At 42.4% G+C, this 16234-nt stretch overlaps 1 protein-coding gene across 1 annotated transcript; it reads right to left on the bottom strand.

Moving 5' to 3' along the window:
* Positions 1–1341: 1341 nt before the first annotated feature.
* Positions 1342–14365, bottom strand: LOC108929007 (sciellin-like). Its single transcript, XM_029256582.1, has 27 exons — positions 14246–14365; positions 11588–11651; positions 10586–10697; positions 10202–10264; positions 9595–9660; positions 9243–9278; positions 9054–9098; positions 8626–8664; positions 8482–8541; positions 7994–8071; positions 7813–7887; positions 7556–7633; positions 6970–7050; positions 6706–6780; positions 6479–6541; positions 6278–6343; positions 6075–6140; positions 5792–5857; positions 5339–5404; positions 5042–5119; positions 4532–4588; positions 4354–4440; positions 3539–3604; positions 2696–2764; positions 2478–2586; positions 1790–1892; positions 1342–1480 (listed from the first exon to the last, which is right to left on the bottom strand). Exons 2-27 carry the CDS (start codon positions 11625–11627, stop codon positions 1464–1466), a joined length of 1761 nt encoding a protein of 586 aa, XP_029112415.1. The 5' UTR covers positions 11628–11651; positions 14246–14365; the 3' UTR covers positions 1342–1463.
* Positions 14366–16234: the final 1869 nt, after the last annotated feature.

Genomic DNA, 16234 nt, shown 5'->3' on the forward strand with positions numbered 1-16234 from the left:
CAAAGACATGCTGTTCAGGTTCCCCCCAGTGTGTGTGACACAGTGTGTGTTCCACTGATGTATGGATGAGTGACCCAGTGTAAGTAGTGTATCTAGCAGTGTAAGTCACCATGGTGAATAAGGTGTGTGGGCTGGTAACACTACATGGAGTTTATTGGAAGTTGCTTTGGAGAAAAGCATATGCTAAATAAATAAATGTATATTTGTAGAATGTTAGCAAAGTCCAACCCCAAAATGTGTAGAATGTCCTTTATAAAGTGCATTAGGATGCAGTGTTGTAGCAGGAACATTTTGGGTGATACACTTACAAAATATATGTCCTCTGTAGTGGACAAAATGAATGTATAGTTCTCAGAAGGGTGTGTGTGTGTCTAAATGCATCATTAACAGAAATCATGAGTATTCAAAACTTTATTTTTAATTTATTTTTATTTTTTTAGTCTGTATGTCAAGCAAAAGTTATTTACCAGGATGACCCATATAGAGAAAATGCCACAGGAAGATTAAGCAGCTTAAAGATGTATTAAAAATAGTAAATCTGGATTGATAGGAGTGCACTTTCGGAAGGTCACGTCGAAGAGCCCCATCTATATTGCCTTGTGCACACTTTTATAATGTCACACATCCATGATATAAAAATCTAGTTATGCAATAAAACTAACCCTGTGCTATAACATTTGTAAATGATTTTTGGAAGCTTCTTTACCTTCCAAATATGCATGTTAATATGTGCACCTAAATATATTACACCCATGTCATCATAACAATATTCATAAATTTCAGCACATGTTCTCAGAGATATATATTTACATTTTCAATTATTTTCTTAGCAGAGAGAGGGGTCTGGTGGCACAGCAGGTTGGACCAGGGCCTCTTCTCCAGTGACTCTGGGGTTCAAGTCCCACTGGGGGTGCCTTATGATAGTCTGGCTTTCCCTTGCACCCTGCGTGGCCAGGTTATACTCCTGCCCACTGTGACCCTGCTTGGGATAAGTAGCTTCAGACAGCATGTGTGTGTGAGTGTGTATATTTAGCAGATGCTTTTCTCCAAAGCAACTTCCAATGAACTCGATGTAGTTTCATCAGCTACCAGCCTCTACTCTATGCGGTGTTATCAGCCCACACTGTATGTGTATTAGAGACAGCTGGTAGTGTAGTGGTTAGAGCTACTGCCTTTGGACCCACAGGTTTGATCCCTGCCTCCAACTGTAGTACCTTTGAGTAATGTACTTACCCTAAATTGCTCCAGTAAAACTACTCAGTTGTATACATGGGTAAATGGGTTGTAAGCATGTAAAAATTGTGACCTTAACATTGTAAGTTGCTTTGGAGAAAAGTGTCAGCTAAATGAATAAATGTAAATATATATAAACTGGTCCCTACAATCATAACTTTACATTTTCATGAATATTCTTATAAGATAACTTCAGTATCCGGTCTCCATTTCCATTGGGGATTGTAACCTTAGAGACGCCATTTTTCTGTAAAAGAAAGACAAATTAAGCTATTAAAACCTTTCAACTTTCATTTAACAAAGTACATTTTCATCTTCATTCAGTGGGCCGTCCTTGATAAGGTACACATTGGAAAAATGAGAAAAATCTGTTCTTCCGAAAGAGCCGTGCAAGACCGATCTCCTCGAACGCACAACGAATCATCGCATTGTTTCCCACGTTACTTATGAACCGGTGCCGTGACTCTGTTAAACTGGCACAGCTCGGCAAACTGGACGAGACGTAGCATCATGGAAGATGCTCGGCAACAAGAGATGCGGGAGGGTGGGATGGTACCTCTGGCGATGCCGAAGCACCTCTCGCAGTGCACGTTGCCCCGATACACCCACATGGTGTCTCCGGCCTTCAGGTGTCCCAGAGGCCCGTTGCACACATCACACTGGGGAGAGCAGAGTCCAGTGAATGCAATGTGCCTCACACATTACATACACTCCTCTGCAGAACACACTACTGCTCTACACTCAGTAGGAGGAGTGAATGTATACACAAATTTATATGCATATAAAGATATACAGCGCTGCTTAACAGTGTGTGAAAGCGTATCATTATTCTTGTATCAAGTATTCAAATAAACTGATCAAATCTAAATCTGAAATGAGTAAATGACTGTGATTTACACCCTGATTCTACATACTTTCTTGGTGTAACCAATGCAACTCGGGCTTCACTTTTTTTTACTCCTGCAAATACTTGTGTGTTTCTACTACACACATGATTTTCTCTAAAGCAGCATATGGAACTGGTCTTTACACACCTGTTATGTGACACGAGAAACACTGCACCTCATTAAACAACAATTTCCTGGTGAAACTAAGGGACACAAGGAGTTCACATACTTTCAAGCACCTCTGTCTGACATAAATGATTCATTCATTCATTCACTCACTATTGTTAAAATAAATCGCATATCACTACATTTATTTTCTGTGTATGATTTTTCACATGGGAAAAGAAAGGACCTTACCTTGAAGCAGGAGGCATGGCAGTTTATCTGTATGTCATCCAGGATCACTTTGGGCTCGATGTTCATGGGTTTGCGGCAGTAGCTGCACATGTCCTTCTCCGTTACGCTCCTATAGGGGAGGGTACGTCAGTGCGGGGGTTTCATCACGGTTCTGCAGGGACAATTAAACCGAAACGTCCCTACAACATTCTTTTTAGTCCATATTAGTGTCATCTCACCTGTCCAGGGTTGAGTACAGAGTCTTAGTGGATGTAGAGACAATGCTGTCGGACAGATAGTCCTCTGGTCTGTTAATAGAGAGGAGAAGAGAGGAAAGTTCATAAATTCTGCCAGATTTGTGGCTGGAGATGAACACAGAGCATCACCCTGTAAGACAGGATGATACCATTTCCCTCACTTTACCTAGAGGAGTACTTTTGTGTGTTTTATGTACACATACACAACTATTGACACTGATCAGTGTTAATCCTGCAGTGGACAGAGAACATATTTCACTGAGAGGTGGCGTGGTGGTTAAAGTCGTCACCTCGGAACCGGAAGGCCCAGCGATTGAATCCGCACTCCCGCTGCCATACCCTCAGTCAAGGTACTTACCCTGAACTGACATGGTATTACCCAACTATGTAAATAAGTAAATCATGGTATACACCCAACATCGCAAATCACTCCGGAGAAAGGCGTGAGCAAGTAAAATAAACGGTTCTGTCAGAGATACCGCAAATACAAACTGCCCACCACGTGCATCAATTTATATATTGCACATTTTTATACATTTCGGATGTGACATTAAGACTTGACTCCAGCATCTTGCAAAAATCACGTCAGCCTTCCCAGCCAGTAAAGCAATGCCAGTAAATTCAACCTGGAACTCATTTTCATGAGTTCAAAGAGAACCCCGGTAAAAACTTCAGTTTCATTTGATCTTTAACTGGCCGCTGGAATAAATATTGATTAAATGTTCATTTTTGATGAACATTTCAGAGAGTGGTGTGTGACTGATGACTTATTTGTGTTCATTTCTGACTCAGCACCGACAGACCTGAACCCATGAAGTTGGGTACCTGTTTGACGTGTAGGACGTTTTGCTGTACACAGATGGGCTGGACAAAGTCCTGCTGCGATCGTAACTGCAAAAGATGTAAAAACAGTGTCATTGACCTCATTTGCTGAATGCATATGGTTTAACAAAGTAAATATAAAAACAATATTTAAAAGAATACAATTTGAAAGCACTTATTAATTTAGCCAATGCTTTTCTCCAAAGCTACTTTACAGTGTTAAGGTACTTACAATTATTTATCCGTTTATACAGCTGGGTAATTTTACTGGGTAAGTACCTTGCTCAAAGGTACTTCAGCTGGAGGTGGGATTTAAACTTGCAACCTTTCGGTTCAAAGGCAGCAGCTCTAACCACTACGCTACCAGTTGCATAAATACATATATGAAATACATTATAGAAAAAAAATACATTTTATATAAAAATAACCAATAAAAAAGTGATGACAAAGGTCCCATGTGGTTGAGTGCCAGAAGGATTCATCTCACGTTTCCAATTTCCAAATTTCCCCTCATGCTATAATTCTCCCCAACCTCTTGGGCTGTGTGAAATTTGTTCCTCCCCTGGGCATCACCTTGACGATCAAAATAAACATACGGACCAGCATCCAGTGCTCCTGAATATTTCGTCTCCAGAGAGGTTTACCTCGATTCTCCTGAGTAGCTGCTGAGATTTGTGTACGGCTGTCAACGATTGCTGATGTAGGAGCCAAATCGTTTACATAGCAACGGGAATAACGAGCATCCTTCTGACATTGTTTAGACTCAAACCAAAGCAAGAGTTTGTGCTCGACAACAGTATCTTTGCTGGCTGACCGACCTGGGGTCAGTGCTTGTGGTGCTGTAGGTCGTTGAAGTCATCCTGGTGGAGGGAGTATAGTCGCCGCTGCTGTACGTGCTGTAGCTTCTGAATTCGAAACAGGAGCACAGTTCCACATTTATGACATCACCGCTCGCTTTCGCGCATGACACCTTAGTGTGAAGTGAATCATCTTTACCTGGTCGTCACACTAGACCTGGGACTGTACTCTGTGGAAATAGTCCTGCTGTATTCCCTAAGCATAAAAAAAAGCACACTTAAAACATTGCTTTTTTGTTTATTTCCTTAAAAAACAAGCAACATTCTCAGTTATTTTAAATTGGTTTTAATTTTACAACATTCGAGAATTTTTATGAAATATTTACCATGTTTTTTGGTAATATTTATGTAATAGTGTTCAAAAGTTTTGCATAATATTTTTTATTGAGGTTGTTACTGGGGAATTATTCAGAACTTAACCCATGAGCAAAGGGAGGGATTTCTGTCCTTTTAAGTTCTTATTGACCGTGTAAATGTGACCATGGATTTACAAACAAGTCGAATTACAAACACATTTCCCACACACACCTGTATTCCGTAGGTGAGGAGCGAGTGTATAATCCCACACTGCTGTCACACACTGCTGTCATTCAGATTAAGTGACGGGAATTGTATGAATTATAGGCCCACAATCTTCCGCTAAACTTACCTATCCATGAACTCTTTAGTGGGAGACATGGGGGTCATATCAGTTTTGCTTGTTTTAAAGCTGTACTCAAAAGCGGTCCTTAATTCAAAAGAAAAAAATGATATGTATGGCAGAAAAAAAAAAAAAAAAAAACTTAGTTTGATTGGAAATAAAAGCATAAAACAACATACAGGTAAAAAAAATAATAAATGTCTATGAAAATAAAAAAAATTACAAAATAATTAAAACAATTGCACAGTATAATTAAGCAAGCTGAAATGTTATCATTATTATTACAATTACAAATATAAAACTCACCTGTCAGAAGGTGCCACTGGAGATTTTTCAGTTTTGATTGTTTTAGTGGTGGATACAATGGTTGTTCTGAAATAAAATAAAAAGGAAATTTTATATATATATATATATATATATATATATATATATATATATATATATGAAGGAGTTGCAGTGGTGCAGTGGGTTGGACCAGGGTCCTGCTCTCCAGTGGGTCTGGGGTTTGAGTCCCACTTGGGGTGCCTTGCAATGGACTGGTGTCCCGTCCTGGGTGTGTCCCCTCCCCCTCCGGCTTTACGCCCTGAGTTGCCGGGTAGGCTCCGGTTCCCCGTGACCCCGTATGGGACAAGCGGTTCCGAAAGTGTGTGTGTGTGTATATATATGAATAGATATACATGAATTCAATTGATTAACAGTTCAACAAACAATTATTGGCCCATCAGTATGGTTCTGGCTCCTAACTGGTATCAGACCGACCTGTCAGAAGGTGTCCCTGGGAACTCTTCATTTTTGGTCGTTTTAGTGCTGTACTCAAAAGCGGTCCTTAATTCAAAAGGAAAAAATGATATGTAAGGCAGAAAAAAAAAACTTAGTTTGATTGGAAATAAAAGCATAAAACAACATACAGGTTAAAAAAATAATTAATAAATGTGTATGAAAATAAAAAAACAATTCTTACAAAATAAAACAATTACACAGTGTATAATTAAGCAAACTGAAATGTTATCATTATTATTACAATTACTAATACAAAACTCACCTGTCAGAAGGTGCCACTGGAGATTTTTCAGTTTTGATTGTTTTAGTGGTGGATACAATGGTTGTTCTGAAATAAAATAAAATGGAAATATATATATGAATAGATATACACGAATTCAATGGAGTAACAGTTCAACAAACAATTATTTAAACAATTATTGGCCCATCAGTATGGTTCTGGCTCCTAACTGGTCTCAGACCGACCTGTCAGAAGGTGTCCCTGGGAACTCTTCATTTTTGGTCGTTTTAGTGCTGTACACAACAGTGGTGCTTAACGAAATCGAAAAAAAAGACAATATATGATTACAAACATATCGACTACTGCAATTAATTCCAATATCCTATTAAAAATAGTACAAATGAAATGCTGCAATAGTTCTGGCTCTTAACTCATATCAGGCTCACCTGTCAGAAGGTGTCACTGGGGACACTGCGGTTTTGGCTGTTTTACTGCTCACCACTTTAGTCCTGTTAAAAAATATTGATTCTCATTGGTTGATTAGCTAGATCAATATATGGGACACCAAGGATGTGAAAGGTAAATTAATTTCGCGTTAAATGGAAAGTGTTTGGCAGGTGAACTGGGAGACTGATCGTGTTTAGTCAAGAGCTAGAGCTCCAAGCCCACTCACCAGTCAGCTGAGTCCTTCGAGGGGGTCGATGGGCTCACTTCAGTTTTTGTTTTAGTGGTGGTCACAAGAGTGGTCCTTCATTAAAATGTAAAAGACAAACAACATGGTTGAACCGTTCAACCAAAACGTTAACTTTTCAGAAGCTCGGAGTGTTTAAATTACCCATGTGCAGAGAACCCATGCGGAATTTACACATAAGGAAAGGAAACTGACAGCAGTTCAGTCCCTAATTAAGGTAACATCACCGAATCCCATCTGTCTCACCTGTCTTCAGGACTCTTCTTAGTGGGACTCAGTGGGGTTCCTTCAGTTCTCACTGTTCTGGTGCTCGATACAACAGTGGTTCTTAAAACAAATAAACCCAAATCAGATGTCATATCACCATGTGAGGTCCTTCAAAGTTATATTACAATTTTTCATATTTTTTCTGACATTTACTTGTTTAGCAGACACTTCTCACCAAAGTAACTCCCAATGAACTCTATGTAGTGTTATGAGACCACACACCTTATTCACGGTGGTGACTTACACTGCTAGATACACTACTTACACTGGGTCACTCATCCATGCATCAGTGGAACACACTCTCTCTCTCTCTGTCACACTATGGGGGAACCTGACCAGCATATCTTTGGAGTGTGGGAGGAAACCAGAGCACCCAGAGGAAACCCACGCAGACACGGGGAGAACATGAAAACTCCACACAGACTGAGCAGGGACTGAACCCATCACCCAGAAGCTGTGAGACAGCTGCACTACTCGCTGTGCCATTGTGCCACCCCGTAGTACCGAAATGCACTATAAAGCCTCCGTACGCGTGGTTTTCGCCATCAGCTCCCTGGAAACCCACCTGTCACCTGTATCCTTAGGTGGTGTCACCGAGGCAACTTCTGTTTTTATCGTCTTAGTGCTAGACACAATGGTGGTCCTATATTAAAACGGGAAAAAATAACAAATGTTGTTAAAAATTCACCCTTTGGTTAAATGACTTCACAAAAACATTTACATATCCTAAAAGTTAAAAATTACTTCTTTTCTTAAATCTAAATTCTTATTAATTAATGTTCCACCACTATGGTTTAGAACTTTTATTTCAATCAAACTCACTGGTCAGTGGTTTCCTTTGTGGGGGTCACAGAGGTTACTTCAGTCTTAGTTGTTTTAGAGCTGAACGCTGTGGAACTATTGAAAGATGGAGAGAAAGATTTTGAAATTTAGAGCATTTTTATGAAAGTCTATACGCGGGACTAAACAACACTTTGTACTGCCGTTTTATTCTTAATCGTACCCTTTTGCTGGTGTGGTGACGCCTGAGCTCCAGTCAGTCACAGTCTCAGACTTGAGGGGGCTTTTTAATCCAGAAGTTCTTTATTGCAGAAAAAAAATATATTAATTTGCCATAATCTGCATCGCTAATAACACTAATAAATCATAATAAATATACATCAATTGCTTGTTCAGTATAATTTATATAGAATAAACTGGTGTCTCCAATTAAATACAGTTTTACCTAATGGTCAATATATAATAATATTCAAATAAGCAAAATCTAAAGAAGTGAATTGGACAAATTAATAGGTAACTGAAAGGTGTTTTGTAATTGACATCAGTGTGTTGCGGTGTGTGTCACACACTATCCAGTGCTGTATCAGCCTCAGTGAATCAGTGCAGTGCTCTGTTTCACCTCATTCCCTCACATCACTGTATGTGACCCATGAAGTCACAGTAAAGCATGGTACTAAACTGACTGCGCTGAAATGTAAGCCAGTACCGTACCTGGTTGTAATGACAGTTGTTTCTGTGGTGTTGCCACTGGATGTTGTTTTAGTGCTGATACTGAAATGAAAGACAACAAGCTCAATACTGCACCCATAGCTACTCAAGTTGGTATGATAATTCAAAGTTATTCAGTGTTCCTACGTTGTTTTGGGTACATCTGTTTCCGTCATGAAAGCTGGCCTGCAATTACACAGCAATGTTGCATCAGTGTTAAAAAAGCAACCGTTTGCTGTTCTTGGGAGGGAGGATGGATGGATGGATGGATGGATGGATGGATGGATGGATGGATGGATGGATGGGTGGGTGGATGGGTGGATGGGTGGATGGGTGGATGGATGGATGGGTGGGTGGATGGATGGATGGGTGAGTGCATGGATGGATGGATGGATGGATGGACGGCTGGATGGGTGGGTTGACGGGTCGGTGGACGGGTGGACAGATAGGTGGGTGGACAGGGAGGTGGATGGATGAATAGTCACAAACAATTAATTTTCACTTTTGGATATGAATGCTGAACTTAAAACAAATGTCATCCTTTAAGGATTTATTATAGTAAATTAAAAGTTCACCTTCTGGTAGAGACGGTTGTCTTGTCGGCGCTTGGGGAACCACCGCTGTAGCAAATTAACAGCAATAATAAAGGTGAGGTTACTCGGGTTATTTGTTTTACCAACCTCATTCTAACCAAACCGCTGCTTAAAGGAACAAAAAAAAGGATGTGAAAGTGTCCAATGAACGCTGGAATTACAAGTCCTCACCTGCTCTTGGCAGGTTCATCCTGATTTGTACTAAACCTGGAAATAAAATTGGGAAAATTTTTAATTTTTTAGCAAGGACACCTGCGTCAATTGGGAATCGCCAAAGTAATGTAATATGCATGAAATAAGAGAAAGAATTAAAAACTGTTTTCTCTGTATAGGAGTTTCAACATCCAACCAGATGTGTAACACAGCGCAGCCAGGCTGTCAAATGCCGCACTACCTGCACGCTGCTATTGTAATGAAAACACCAGACCCACATTCAGATGTACCAGAGCATAGTACTGTACCCTATTTCCTATAGCAGTGACGGTGATGGAAAGAAAAGTCCCTCCGTGCTGTAAGGGTTTACCTTCTGGTCAGGGACTGAACGTAGGATCCTTGGCCATCCGTACCGGCTTTCGTCGTTTCTGGAGGCCTGTTTCAACAGAGAACTGCCATGTTATTACACACACTTTTAAATGAAAACCAGTATGGAAAAATGAATTTTATACTCAGTGCAGTGTCATGACACTCAGGGTTTACTTTCGCTGAGCTCAGACACACTTAATAGGCCTCGGAGTTCAATGAGAGTTGAACCTTTAAGTACAACGTTATTACTGCTTTGATGTAGCCCAGGCAGGATGAGAGAAGGAAGGCCGGCTAAGGAAGACGAGATTTTTATAATCGCCTCGTGCCGAGACTTGTCCCACCTGACAGTTAAATCTCATGAGATTCTAGGCAGTGGGGGTCATAGTGGTAAGAACTGTTACCTTGTATTTCACTGTCCTGGGTTCAAATCCCAAATCCTTATGCAGTACTCTTGAATAAGGTACTTAACCTGAACTGCTTCAGTAAAAATTACCCAGGACTATAAATGAGTGAATCAGTGTAAGTCCCTTAGCACACAAAGCTGAAATTGTAAGTTGCCTTGGGTAAATAATAATTAATGATATGCAGAGATGCAAATGCTTCTTTACCTGTCAAGATTTTCCTGGGATTTGAATCGACCCAGAACAACCTTGCCGAAGTTGGTTTCCCGGCTAGGGCAGAAGAGCACGCAGATATCGGTAAGAATACGTAAAGTAGCTTATGTCTAACAGAATCAGTACACTGCATGCCTGTGAACAAAAGGTATGGATATTTTTGAAAATGTGCAGCAGAATGAGTCACACTGAGCACTTTTTGCAGATAACAAACCCAAGACTGGATCAAGTCTACATGTGTTAAAAAGCAAATTTAAAGACTGTCACTGAATGTATTACGCAATAATTATAATCCTCTCGACTTCATATCACGCTGTGCGCAAGGCACTGCAGAGCACATGAATTCGAGAGCGCTTGACTGCTGCACGAGGGACTCACTTGTCGGAGTCTTCTTCCGTCGGGGCCTTTCTGATCCAGCTGTTGTCCTTCAGCAGAGCCGTCTTCCTCCGGCTTTCGTCGAAGACCTGACTCGAGCTGCCGCTCTTTGTTTCTGCAGGACCAGCGCACACCAGATTATGTCAATTCAAGGGTTTATGGTCATTATTTTACCACTAGGGGGCGTGGTGGCGCAGTGGCACAGTGGGTTTGGCCAGGGCCTGTTCTGTGGTGGGTCTGGGGTTCGAGTCCCGCTTGGGGTGCCTTGTGATGGACTGGCGTCCCGTCCTGGGGGTGTCCCCTCAGCCCTGTGAGGCCTGAGCTCGCTGCAACTCTGCTTGGGACAAGCGGTTTCAGACTGTGTGTGTGTGTGTGTGTGTGTGTGTGTGTGTGAGAACGATCTTACTGCTACATTCAGTGAAGAGATATGCCTTAGTCCATTGCAATGTACAAGAAGCAAATGCAGCTCCAAAGAATTTTTATGTGGGAATACAGATCTTATATAGAAAGTGCATTTACATTCTAACACTTACTATCTCATTTATCTTCTTTACTATAAAGTGCTTTGAGAAGCTGCTTTAAAAGGGACTATATCAAATAAAGTTCTTCTTCTTCTTCTTCTTCTTATTATTATTATTATTTGTAGCAGTAGTAAGTGAACCACATATAAATAAGCTATTTGAAAATGTTTTTAATCTGCATTGTTCTACAGCATGCAGTGGCACAGTGGGTTGGACCACAGTCCTGCTGTCCGGTGGGGCTGGGGTTCAAGTCCCGCTTGGGGTGCCTTGCGACGGACTGGCGTCCCGTCCTGGGTGTGTCCCCTCCCCCTCCGGCCTTGCGCCCTGTGTTGCCGGGTAGGCTCCGGTTCCCCGTGACCCCGTATGGGACAAGCAGTTCAGAAAGTGTGTGTGTGTGTTCTACAGCAATATTTTGTTAAAGTACAATAGGAAATGTGGATTAAAAGGTTTTCGAAATCATACACGTTAAAAAATACATATTTACCTGTCTTAGCAGAGTACGGTCTCACGTAAGCATTTGACATTTTTGAACTGCAGGTGGGTCCAGTCTGTGGAAAAAAAAAAGAAAGCAGTGCAGATCCATAAATGTAATTAATTCCGTTCCATGAAAAGAAGGTGGCAGCGCAGTTCCGAAGGGTGTTTAGAAAAGCTGAGAAAGGCTCCCACGGAAGAAAATATGGAAAATATTGGTTTTTAATAGTTTTTCTGGGCTGTCGCTGTTGTTATGCAGTCTTAGGGTCCCTGGTTCAAATTCCCCATCCCACTCCACTACCTTTGATCAAGGGCCTTACTTATAAAACGGTAAATCATCGTAAATCTGTGAAGTTTTAACCACTGTAAATCGTTGTAAACGTAATATTACGTGTCGCCTTAGACAAAGGTGTCAGTGAAAAAGGGAAATAATAACAGCGATTATCCTTCAGTTTCATACACACTACAATGTACGTATTTGACAGATTTGTGTCGGTGTTTTTACACAGCCCAGCTGCTGCTACTGCAGCCTAGTGGTGTTTATGCTTCAAGACACTTTCAGCAGTGTACAAACCGAAGTAAACAGTGTATCTGCCACTTATCGTTCGGCAGGCAGTCCTCTAACCTAGAAGATGGAATCTGTCATACATCAATGGAAGAGACACCATTCAACTTAAATTTTTGCGGAGAAAAATGACAATCAAGGCAAATTTGACACTCAACACTGAACCGCCTGGCTAAATTCTAGAAGGATCCAGAGCAGGAGTACGTGGAGAAGATGGTAATACGGCGCAACACTAAATGTATGATAGGAACGATAAGTCAGGACAAGAAGGGATTTAGGAACCACACATCCTATTTAAAGAGAGCACTTTCGACCGCTCGCTTTCACCGATGGACTGCGCTCGCTCTTTTCCCACTGACTCACTGACTACGCCCTAAAGCTGTCTGTCCTCATTTCATCGGCATCACACCTTCGCCAGCCTGCCGGGAGCATTCTTGAGCACAACCGCGACGGGAATTCCCGTCTGACGCTGGCGCCGAGAGCGCACGCCTGCCAAATCGTCGCCCGGACCCCCGTCGGCCCCCAGAACAGAGCGGACCGCATGTCAAGGGTGAGGTGTGACATCGGAGCTCGCTGGCAGGAGAAGCTTTCGGACTCAACGCTACGATGAGTCCGCTGCTCGCGCTCCTGCACGGCATCCGAATCATTCGTGCTGGACATAGGTGTCAGCTTAATGAAGAATATTAATAGGAATAATACAATAATGCATAGCCCACCACTTCTGGTCCCAGAATAATTTTTCCAACTCTCTTTAAAATTTGGAAAAGAGTAGAGAGGCACACTGGACAAATTGTTTCCGAAACTGATTGATTCATGTGCTTATGTCCTTCGGTGGAATGAAGACCTGGAGACGAGGTGACCTTCCAGGACCGCTGATGTAGACCTCAGGTCAAGAGTGTTTGCTGCAGCTCAGTACCAGCGGTACATGAGCCCATGTAGTCACCTCATATCCCCATTCGATGATTCAGTATTGCATGAATTTAAAGCTGAGATTCTGCAAAAACCAGCACAACCTGTAGACCTGGGGCGATAGCTGCTATTTACGTTAAACTGTAAATAACTCCCCTCCAAAAAGCCACATTTCAATTTTTAAATTAGAAACAATATAATAAGCGTCATATATTAATCTGCTTCATTTTTCCCTGTGCCTATTATGTCTCAGTTCAGAGGTTATACAGCATAAATACAAATCAAATATAAATGATGATTTAATAATAATTTAAACAGCCCAAAGTACACAGATATGACGAATGAGAAATGCAGTTACGTTAACTTGATTACACATCATCTATTATCGTGGCATTTTCATAAAGTGCAAGCTTACACATACAGGCTGAGATGATAATGGGTTTTATCTGCTGATACGGTCGACACACTTGTCCTAATACTTTATGAATAAAGTTCACATCGGACAGCTACAGGTCCTTGGCAAGTGGCCGGATTCCACCATAAGAACATGAGTAGATCTAGAGTCTGGCTGCCCTGTAGACTCAGTCCGGTACGACACATTCCAGTCATGAAGTCACCTTTATGGAATACTTATTACCACATATTGAATATTATAAGAACAAATTCATTGCGCGCAGTGCAGCGGGTTGTGCTGCTTCCTCACAGTGCATGGATTGTTCAGGAATAGGTTTGACCCTGGTTCAATAATTGAGTGTGAATGCCCTCCCCTCGTCTGCTCAGGTTTCCTCTGGGTGCTCTGGTTTCCTCCCCCAGTCCAAAGACAGGTTCAAGTGAACCGGTGATGCGAAATTTCCCGTAGCGTGTAAATAGGTGAGCGAGTGTATGTTTGTGTAGGTACCCTGCGATGGACCGGTGTCCTCCAGCCTTGCAGCCAGTAAAAGTTACAGAGCTGTACGAATGACTAATCATCGTAAGCAACCAAGTGTAACGACCTCAACCTGTGAGTCGCCTCGGAGAAAAGCTCCAGATAAAAATAATTAATAATAAAGGAGTAACTCTATAACTCTACGTTATGTTCTTCAGCGACACTTGCTGTCCCTTGGCAAATGGTCTGGAGGCTCAGAACCCCTGGAATCACAGTTCCTCGCTGAGGTACGAACCCCGAGAAGAAGCTCCACGGTCCACAGGCCAACTTACCGTGAGGCGACTCGAAACGTCCTGGAAGCGCGTGCTACGAAGTGCTGTAACGGGTTCGAAAGGTGCAGGAGATGACGCTCCCACTGTTTTATTTTTCTTATCTACCTGGGAGGAGACAGCAGATCCCACCCAGGGTGTGTCCTGAAACAGAACTCTCGCAAACAGACAGAACCAGAAAAGTCAGTTTCTGACGACCAGCAGAAACCTGGGTGGTTTATAATACAAGCCCATTAAAGCGGCCTGAAACGATGAGGTGGGAGAAATGCAGGTTCTCTTCAGAAAGAAGGCGGCACGGCGTCGTGGTCAGCAGGGGATCGGTCCTCGCCGTCCTCGCTGTCCTCGCCGTCCTCGCAATCACACGCTTACCCGCCACAATCGGTGGATTTCTGCCCCTCGTCCTTATCTTTGATGTTGCAACACTGTGAATTCCGGCACTCCTTAAGGTGACAATCCATGTTCCCGTTCAATTATGAAAAAAAAATTGCATTTATCAACGGATATTACAGCGGCGATTACGGTGTTACAATATTCCGACTGGTAACCCTTGATAGAAATGTGACATTTGGGAAGAATACAGTAGAACAAAAGAAGGTTTGTGCACACTGAGTGAAACGTATAACCCCACTCCACCTCACACAGAAAGCAACCTTTGTCCTTTATACTATCTGTTGAAATCCAGGGTCCAGCGTTCCTTCACACGCCTGACAAGGTACCTTGAAACTAGAGCAATTATTTATTAAAATATGAATGTGATATATCCTTTACGCCCTGTGTTGCCGGGTAGGCTCCGGTTCCCCGCGACCCCGTATGGGACAAGCGGTTCAGAAAATGTGTGTGTGTGTGTGTGTGTGTGTGATATATCCTAGATTGTACAGTATCTTTTAAAAATGTTGGGTTGTTGAAGGTACGTGAATAACTTTCGGCTGAGTGACGAGCCGCTCTGGTGCTTCCATTCCGCAGACATATCTTCACATGTCACCTATACAAACGCGCACACACACACACAGACACACACACACGCACTGTCTGAAGCCGCTTGTCCCAAGCAGGGTCGTGGCAAGCCGGAGCCTAACCCAGGAACACAGGGCACCAGGCTGGAGGGGGAGGGGACACCCCCAGGATGGGATGCCACTCCATCACAAGGCACCCCAAGCGGGACTCGAACCCCAGACCCACGGGAGGGCAGGCCCTGGCCGAACCCGCTGTGCCACCGCATCCCCCTTGTCACCTATATTTTCCATTTAAAAAAAAAAAAAAAATCCATAAAGTGACAGTATTATTAAATTTTGTGTGTACAAGTCATTATTTTTTATTGAATTCCTTGGAGGACAGGGATGTTTCTGTCTATGCAAAGGTGTGAAATAACTGACGGGAAACCAATACACTTCAACTTCAAATTGATTTATTTAGTACAATGCACACAATACAACACACTCAGTCACACACACTTGAACATGCACTAAAGACAGCACGGAGCTACCAGTTCACTTGTGATACATACCAATGGGGTGTGGGAGGAAACCAGAGCACCTGAGGGAAACCCACACAAGCATGGGGTGAACTTGAAAATAAGAAGTATAATGAAACTAAAAATTTGCTGAAAACCGTTTAAGACTGAATCCCATGTTGCCTTTTGTTACTGATTTAAATAATTTCCTTTGAGTCCCGGAGGTCTGCATCATGTTGTATGCAGAACTTCACTATGAAGCTCAGGTGACAGATAAAATGAAGGCCTCCACCGCCACACCCAGGATCGCTACGCACGAGGTGTGCTCTGGCTGTCCCTGAAGACGCTCCTAGTTACCACACCTAGTCGTAGATGTTGCCTAACAAGTTACCTCCCTTGGTTACCAAATACAACCTGATCAATTCCCTTCAAGGTGGGTAACTGGGTGCTATGGTGGCACCGCGAGTAGCGCTGCTGTCTCCCAGCACCTAGGTAGTGCGAGAGGGTCTGGGTTCCATCCTTGCTCAGTCTGTGTGGAGTTT

This window comes from Scleropages formosus, chromosome 12 (genome assembly GCF_900964775.1).
Source record: "Scleropages formosus chromosome 12, fSclFor1.1, whole genome shotgun sequence".
Taxonomy (NCBI): domain Eukaryota; kingdom Metazoa; phylum Chordata; class Actinopteri; order Osteoglossiformes; family Osteoglossidae; genus Scleropages; species Scleropages formosus.